The sequence below is a fragment of the Gobius niger genome (assembly GCF_951799975.1).
Source record: "Gobius niger genome assembly, chromosome: 5".
In the NCBI taxonomy this organism is placed as follows: domain Eukaryota; kingdom Metazoa; phylum Chordata; class Actinopteri; order Gobiiformes; family Gobiidae; genus Gobius; species Gobius niger.
The window spans coordinates 37,391,302-37,399,952 of record NC_136856.1 but is presented as its reverse complement, the minus strand read 5'-3'; the positions used below and the strand labels follow the sequence as shown (position 1 = coordinate 37,399,952).

General features: G+C 41.5%; 1 protein-coding gene across 1 annotated transcript; it reads right to left on the bottom strand.

The window, feature by feature from the left end:
- Nucleotides 1-338: 338 nt before the first annotated feature.
- isy1 (ISY1 splicing factor homolog) lies at nt 339-7,360 on the bottom strand. The gene is made up of 11 exons (XM_079556733.1): nt 7,211-7,360; nt 6,299-6,321; nt 5,416-5,467; nt 5,282-5,347; nt 4,875-4,917; nt 4,301-4,413; nt 2,599-2,716; nt 2,379-2,501; nt 933-1,024; nt 727-810; nt 339-652 (listed from the first exon to the last, which is right to left on the bottom strand). The coding sequence occupies exons 1-11, from the start codon at nt 7,211-7,213 to the stop codon at nt 545-547; spliced, it is 825 nt and encodes a 274-aa protein (XP_079412859.1). The 5' UTR covers nt 7,214-7,360; the 3' UTR covers nt 339-544.
- Between the last annotated feature and the right edge of the window lie 1,291 nt (nt 7,361-8,651).

Here is an 8,651-nt window from a genome sequence, read left to right as displayed (position 1 = left end):
CGTGGTTGTTGTAAATGTGCTATAGAAATAAACTTGACCTTGACCTTGCCCTCCCACCCACCTGTGTGAAAGTAAAGCGCTCCCTGGTGGAGAATCAGTGCAAGTGCACATGACATCATGGTTCAAAAAGTAAGACAAAAAGGTTTTCAACAGTTTTTAATGAAAAAGTGATAAAGATAACAGTATTTACAGAGAGTCGTACTTTTATCTGGGCAGCGGAGCACACAGTGTCGGGGGTAAAACGTCACCTTGTAGAACCCCAAAGAACATCTTGTAAAGTCGTGAGAAATGTCATGAATAATCAAATACTTGTTCCTTTTATGATGTTTTTCTAGAAGCTCCTCCTCTGCGTCTGTGACCGACTCAGTGACCGATGTTTGTGTTTTAGTTTACGGAGCTTTAGCGTCAGAAACAGAATCAGAGGTTTGTTATTGTAACGCTGCAGTCAGGAATGAGTTAGGAGGAACTTCACAAAGTGCCCCACACAGGAGTCAGTGGTCGTCACGGTTACAGGCCCAGAAGGGCGTGGCTCTGGTTGTTACGGTTACAGGCCCAGCAGGGTGCGGGCCTCGCGGCTCTGATGCTGCAGCGTCTCACTGGCGTATCTCTGCAACAGCTCCATCTTTTTCCTGCGAACAAGAGCCTCCTCCACCTGAAGCACAGTAAAAGTATCAGTATCAGGAGTTACTGTAGCAGTAATTAAAGTAGTAGTCGTCTCGTTAGTACCTCTTTCTGAGACGGTACTGGGACGTGAGCCGTGAAAATAGCTCCATCTTCAGCCTCGTCTTCGTCAGCGCCGCCATCGTCCTCCTGAACAACACAGACTTTAGTACCCAGGAGTACAACAGGAGAACCACAGGAGTACCACAGGACTACTACTACTCCAGGCGTGGGAGAACACTGAAGTACTTTGAATACTGCAGTACTTTTACCTGATGGTCAGTGACTTTGTAAATGTCTTCTTCTTCTTCTGGTTTATTCAGGTCTTTTTCCGATCTCCACTTCTCCAGCGCCTCCTGCAGGACTGAAAGTAAAATCCAGTTATTACTACTGTTCTGCAGCGCCCCCTGCAGGACTGCAAAAGTACACAGTTACTACTGCATGTACCTACAGCAGGGGTGGCGAACTCGTTTGGGTCGCGGGCCGCATATATTGTAAAGGACTCATAAATAACATCTTACACTTATTGCACTTCATCAGCCTGTGTCACAAAGTCATTATTCATTCTCTCTACACTCGATGGCAGTAAGTAACTGTTGTAGCCACAGCCGCCCTGGGGCAGACTGTCCATTTACCACGTGGCTATAATATGCTGTCCTATTATAATTTAAGTGTTTATAAAGTTAGTGAGTATTTGATATCAGATACAGTTCATTTTGTTGCCACATCACTTTCATCTTCTCCACTGTATCATCTGCTACATGAGGACAGAGGAGGCCCCCTGTTGAAGCCCTGCGGCACGCCCCTGTCGTCATCTTTAGGTGGAGACTGTGTGTGTTTCACTGAGGACAATACGAGCGATGTCGTCACATCCGTGGGCCGCGGGAGGCATTTTACGTCTTCACATTTGATAAAAATGTATTACAATCCTATGATCTGCAAAAACAATGTCCATAAACAGGGCATTGCTTCTCATGCGCTGTAGCAGATCTATCATTTTATAAAACCGAGTCAAAGGCCTGGATGCATCAGCTGTTGCCGACTATTCAACAATTTTCGACGGATGTTTTGTTGAAGTAAACAACAACAGCGACCGCTCGTGTCGGCAGCCGCTTGTTTCCTTTGCAGAGCTTCATTTAGCTTTCACTGAGGAGTCAGAAAGAATCCAGTCCAACAGCGAGACAAGAGACTCTCGAAGCTGCTTTTAATGCAGAAATATTAGGTCTAAACATAATAGAAAAGACCTGAATGTCCTTTAGAAGCAGATGGAGCTCAAACTATCAAATCTGCTGCTGTCGTTTTGTGAAAGGGCTTAAGTCAAAATGCTGCAATGTTTTAGTTTTAATGTAAAATGCTCTTTTTAGCCTAAACCAAACATCAGCTTCTAATTCAACATTCAAAACTAAATCCAAAACTCTTGAATATTTAAATGCCTGAAATAGACTCATATAACGTCTAAAATACATTATATATAATGATATATGTATAATATGAAACTGTAATAACACTAAAGACTGTATTGGATCTGGATCAGCCGACATGAAGTGTCAAAATATCGGACTGGGATCGCTCATTAGAGGCCGTACTTTGTTTCTCGTGCAGAGGGCTATGGCCTAGTGGTTAGAGAGCATGGCCTAGTGCACTGGTAGGCAACGTCAGGCCTAGGGGCCAAATTCGGCCCTCCAGCACAGAAGCTCTGGCCCTCAAGAACCGTGTACCTTGTTTCTCATGCTGAGCCTCGAGCTGCAGCAGGACTCCGTCGTCCTCGTCTCTGTAGCCGTAATACTCTGCGTCCACGTCCTTCATCAGCTCGCCACGAGTCTTCCTCAGGTCCGGCGCCGCTGACGACCAAACAGACAGACTCTCAGTCATCCAGTCTCCACAGTCACAGGTGTAATGTGGATGGTGTAGTATATTCTATATGTGGATAATGCTCACGTTCTTTCTCGAACAGCTCTCTGACTCCGGGAAGGTCTCGTGCGGCTCCAAAGTATTTGTATCCTCTGTTTCCAGGAACTTCCCGACCTTCATGATCCAACATCCGCGGACCGAACCTCTGACACAGACACAGAAGCATAAAATACTAATACAACTACTACTTATTACAACTACTACATCCACAGGCCAAACCTCTGCACAAACATTAGATTATCCTACTGTTACTATTACTATTACTGCTACATCCGCGGACCAAACCTCTGAAAGAAATATTAGATTATTATACTAATACTACTACAACTACTACAACAACTGCACCTAAACCCTCCTATCACTACTACATCAACATTTTTTGTGTGTATTCAAACAACATTATGTGAACTGCGGTCAGGTTTTAGAAAAGGTCATAGTACCGTACCAGCAACACTGAAGGTGATCAATGATATCTCCTCTTGATAAGAAACACTGTGCCACACTTTTCACTGATTTATCGACTCACTTTACTCAAAGAGAGATGGATCAATATTGGACGAACTAAAAAGGCAGTTGGATGGATTTGCAATTATCTCACTGACAGATCTCAATGTATTCAATCAGATTACACTTGTTCTAATATTCTCTCATTAACTAAAGCAGTGCCCCAGGGCTCTGTTTTGGGGCCACTCCTCTTTACCATTTATGTATTTTTATGCTGATGATATGGTGATCTATAGCTTTGCAAAAACATTAAGTGCCAGTGTCTCTACTTTACAAAATGCTTTTAACATAGTTCAGAACATGTCAGAACATGTTTCTCTGAATTTATTCAACCTAGAGTGGCTGTTCAGTCTTCTTTACGTTCTCAAGAATCACTGCTACTGTCTGTACCAAGTGTTCGCACAGAATCTGGCAAGGTGGCATTTCAGTTTTCTGCCCCCACAACATGGAACAATTTACAAAAAGACTGGAAATTAAAGGAACGGGTTCCAATAGAACAGTTTAAACTATTGCTCAAAGGTTCGGAAATGAAATTTATGGTTTGTAAATGTTTTTCAGAATCAGAAGAGTTTTTATTGCCATTGTTTGTAAACAGGTTCACAAACTAGGATTTTGTCTTGGTGAGACGTGCAACATTAAACATAAAAACATAGTTTAACATAAATAGTTCAATGAAATTGTCGCTTGAAATCTGTCCTGTATTCTAAATTGTCTTGGCCAGGACTCCCTTGAACAAGAGACTAGAAATCTCAACGGGACTTTCCTGGTTAAATAAAGGTAAATTTAAAATCCGCTACTACAACTACTACTACAACCTGCCAACCGAACCTCTGACACTGCAGTTACTACTACAGTTACTGAAAGACATATCAGTAGTAGTAGTAGTAGTAGTAGTAGTTGTAGTAGTCCTCCTCACCCTGTAGTAGTTGTAGTAGTAGTAATACCTGTATCAGTAATATTAGTAGTAGTACTAGTAGTAGTACTCGTGCTAGTACTAGTAGTAGTACTTGTGCTAGTACTAGTAGTAGTAGCAGTAGTCTCACCCCGTAGTAGTTGTAGTAGTAGTAATACCTGAATCAGTGATATTAGTAGTAGTACTAGTAGTAGTACTCGTGCTAGTACTAGTAGTAGTAGCAGTAGTCTCACCCTGTAGTAGTTGTAGTAGTAGTAATACCTGTATCAGTAATATTAGTACTAGTACTAGTAGTAGTAGCAGTAGTCTCACCCTGTAGTCCGGTCCTCCGAGCTCCTTGATCTGAACTTCCCAGTGACGTTTTTCTCGCAGCAGTTTGTTGATCTCATCGTTTAAATCACGGATCCGGAACTCGCCTAAACCGGCTGGAAACAAACAAACAAGTAAATAAACATGTAAACAAACAAACACACAAACAAGTGAACAAAAACAGGGGCCGTGTCCTCTGTCCGCCTCATTTACTACATAGACCTGCTCTATAGTCACTGATTCTGACGCTCTCTCCTCGCGGGACGTCCCGTGCGGCTGCATAAAGGAAACCTCACAGAATGACTGACTCCAGCTGATATAAGGCACTAAACTCCTGTGATAAAGAACGACCAAACTCAATATGAGTCAGATACGTTTTATTTCACATGGATTTGAATTAAGAAAACAGCCTGGATTATTGCCTTTTTGCTTAGGGGGCGCTATCGAGCATTTAAGTGACACAGCGTAACTCTCCCAAACAAACATGTAAACAAACAAACAAACATGTAAACAAACAAACATGTAAACAAACAAACACAGGGCTTTCACTGTGAAAGGACAAACAGGAAGTGCTTACCATTCTGGATCTGAGCCACTTTCTTTGATACTTCACTGATGATCTGGAAAAGACAGACAGAACAACTTTACACTCTTCATTCAGGAACAACTTTACACTCTTCATTCAGGAACAACTTTACACTCTTCATTCAGGAACAACTTTACACTCTTCATTCAGGAACAACTTTACGCTCTTCATTCAGGAACAACTTTACGCTCTTCATTCAGGAACAACTTTACACTCTTCATTCAGGAACAACTTTACGCTCTTCATTCAGGAACAACTTTACGCTCTTCATTCAGGAACAACTTTACGCTCTTCATTCAGGAACAACTTTACACTCTTCATTCAAAAACAACTTTACGCTCTTTCTTTATTCATAAAAGTGTAAAATGACTTATAAATAAAGAATAAAGTGAAAGAACCTGTCGTCTCCACTTCTCGGCTTTGGGCAGCTCGGTGCATTCAGACGCCAGGTACGGCCTTCGCTCCTGAAACAAAGGAAACGGGTCAGTGACGAATATTAATGAGATGGATGTGAATATTCATGGGCCGTTACCTTGACTTTCCCCTCCTCCAGCTGCGCCTGCCGGAACCGAGCCAGAGCCGTCCTGAAACACAGGGGTTGATCCCAGATTGTAAAGCCACAAACGCAGAAACAAACCGGAGCATATTTAACTTAACATTTACAAACATTTCATCAAACGGAGGAAAGAGAATCGGACCAAACGGGAAACTTTAGAAAATAAAACTGTTCTAATCTAGATCCTCACTTTAGTTTGAAGAAAACTGTAATTGTTGAGTGACGTCATCGTTTTACAATACATGTGGATTAAATGTCAGTTTTAATCCAATTTAATGCTTTTTAATGACATTTCAGGCCTTGATTTTGGCACAGGTAATTTAAAGGGGGGGTATTATGCAAATTCAACTTTTTCAAGCTTTCTATCATGTTATTATGTCACTCCCTCATTAAAAACATGCCTGAAGTGTTGCCTTGGCACATTCACGTATTTTTGAGTAATCTGTAAAAACTCTGATGGCGGCCATTTTAGGGATAGGTTTGCCTGAGTCCTCCTAGGAACGCCCCCACCTCCTGGAGACGCCTCCGAGCTTTCGTCACCAGCCGAGTAACCAACCACTGCTCCTCAGCAGAACCCCCTCCCCACTGATGCCACAGACAGAGTGTGGAGGGGGCGTGTCTAAAGGCTCAGAGGTTCTTAAAGAGACAGAGGCCTATTTCAAGACATTCACTACAGCCATTTTGAGAGAGACATTTTATACAAGGCAGTTATTCTAATTTACTGCATTTACAGACCAACAGAAGGTTTGGTCATCATTGTAGTGTGATATAGACTGGTGCTATGTGACTGAAAAAAGAATAACACCCCCTCTTTAAGGACTTTAATGCTTCTTAAATCCTGGGTAAAGGAGATACTCACATGGCCTTCTCCGCGTTTCGAGCCTGAAAGAAAAACACAAAACATTGATTAAGTCAGCGTGGTTTTGCTGATGTTTAAGTGTTTCAGCCGAGAGGAAAAGTAAATGAAGCTAAACCTAAATCTAGACCGAGACTCCATGTTTTGGTGCGTTCATGTGGTCCTCGGGAACTCGGGCGAACGACTTCCTCAGGTGGGGAATGCACATGAACGCTCGCTCAACTGGGGAAAACGACTGGGGAACTCGGGTCAAACGAGCTTCCCGACTTCAGCTGATTTGTTCTTTTATCGTCTAATGAGAGATTTTTTGTTTATTAACACTGCTACTCGCCATCCTCGTAGTAACAAAACTGCGAGTGAAAAAGTGAATTTATGTGATATTTTTAGATTAATTCGGGAAATTGTAACTGCGAAACTATTTTTCTCATTTAAACCAACTCCACGTTTTACACTTTTGTTTGTCCTATTCAGTCTCCTGTTGTACATGTTTAGATATTTAACCTCTTAACCCCCACTTGAACCGAGCACATTTTCTCCAGATTGGCTTTACCCAAATCTAAGAGATTTTGGGGGGAAGAAGCGTCGAAATAATAAGTTAAAAAAATGAACGGAAAAAAAAAACACCCACCAAATGGACAGTTTTCTATATAAAAGTGAGTTTGAGCAGAATTTAGATTTTGAGTTTGTCAAAGATCAGTAACAACTTTCATTTGAATAGTTTTGCAGAAATTATAAAGTTGAGTTTTCATGTTGAATACACATTATTTTCTGGACAGGAAAAATTACAGAAAACCTGAACTTTAACTAAACCCAGAGGAAAATGACATGTTTAAGTCAGAGCTGCATTTAGCTTTAGCTCCGCGTTAGCTTCCTCCGGTCATTTCAACGGTTAGCCGTTAGCCGTTAGCCACTCACCATCGCGGCGGGTCCCGGTCTGGTCCTGCTTTAAGTCCTGGTCCCGGTCCCGGTCCCGGTTCTGGTTTTGGGGCAGAGTTTTGGTGCTGAACGAACCGCACGCGCCGAAATAAACAGAACAGAGAAACCCGGAAGTGTCCCCGGCTGCACTTCCGGTCCAATTAAAATGATGGCGCCCCCAGCTGCACACAAAAGGGACAAAAAGGCAACAACAAAAAGACACCAAAAAAGCCACAAACAAATGACAAGGAAGAGATGGAGAAAGTGGGACAAATGTGACAAAAATGCAACAAAAATATTTTCAGATTAAAGGTGAAACCGAGTAGGATTTCGATATCAATTAAAAAGGAAATTTTGTTGAATTACATCTTTATTTTGAACATAACACTATCAAATCCTAAATAATCCGTTTAGTTGGTGACTTTGCAATAATATTGGCAGGATTGCAAGTTGGCCATGTTATGCTCACTACTGCCACCTCAGGTCATATGTGTAACTGCACCTTCTATATTAAGCTCGTGCATGACGGCACTTCGGACCGAAGTAACTACGTTTTGAGTGACAGTGCAGGATTTTAGAGGCAGTTGTGGTGAACAGGTCTGAGCTTATTCTACACATTAGGACATGGAGGAACATGTAGAGGGAGGAAAATACATAATTGTAACATTTTTAAACTCCGTACAGTCCCTGTACGGAGATACGGTGGTACTCGGAATAAATGAATGACTCGAGGGGTACGAGACTGTAACTCTTTAAACCCAAGTCGTCTCGGTCCGACTGTAGAAAGAGCGTCAACTCAGAGCCCCCACTCTCCCCCAAACACGTTCAAATGCCTACTTTTTAAAAGTATTGATACTAATTAATTTACAGATCCAATCAGATCATTCTAGTTTAGGATCTGTTTGTCTTTAAAGTATCATTTTAAACTTTAATTCACATTAAAGGGATATTTCAGTATTTTTAACATAGGCCCTCATTTCCTAGTTATCCAGAATGTTGCTGATTTCTGGAGATGTTTTTGTTTTTTTGTAATTCATGCAGTTCTTATATTTGAAGAGTTTTGTGGCGCCAGGCTAATGCAAGGCTAGTGCATTTCTATGGTATCAGCTAGCCTGCATTAAAAACAGTGTGACCCGCTCCATAGTGCACCTGAGGCAAATCACTTATGCCAGACTAACCATATAAATGTCTGTGTCGATAGAATAATTTTAACCATTTTGCATTTAAAATACCTTATATTTGAGCAGCATCAGCTTCGTGGTTGTATAAGCTACACAGCAGTGGAGTGATCTGCTAGAAAATAGTCCCTCAAAATGCGCTCATTCATGTGATGCAGGGTTGTGAACCAGTAAAAGTAACGTTTTAATTAAACAATATAAAATAACCAGTTTTACAAATAGCATAACTGCCTAAGTCATTTTGTATTGTTAAAATGGCAATA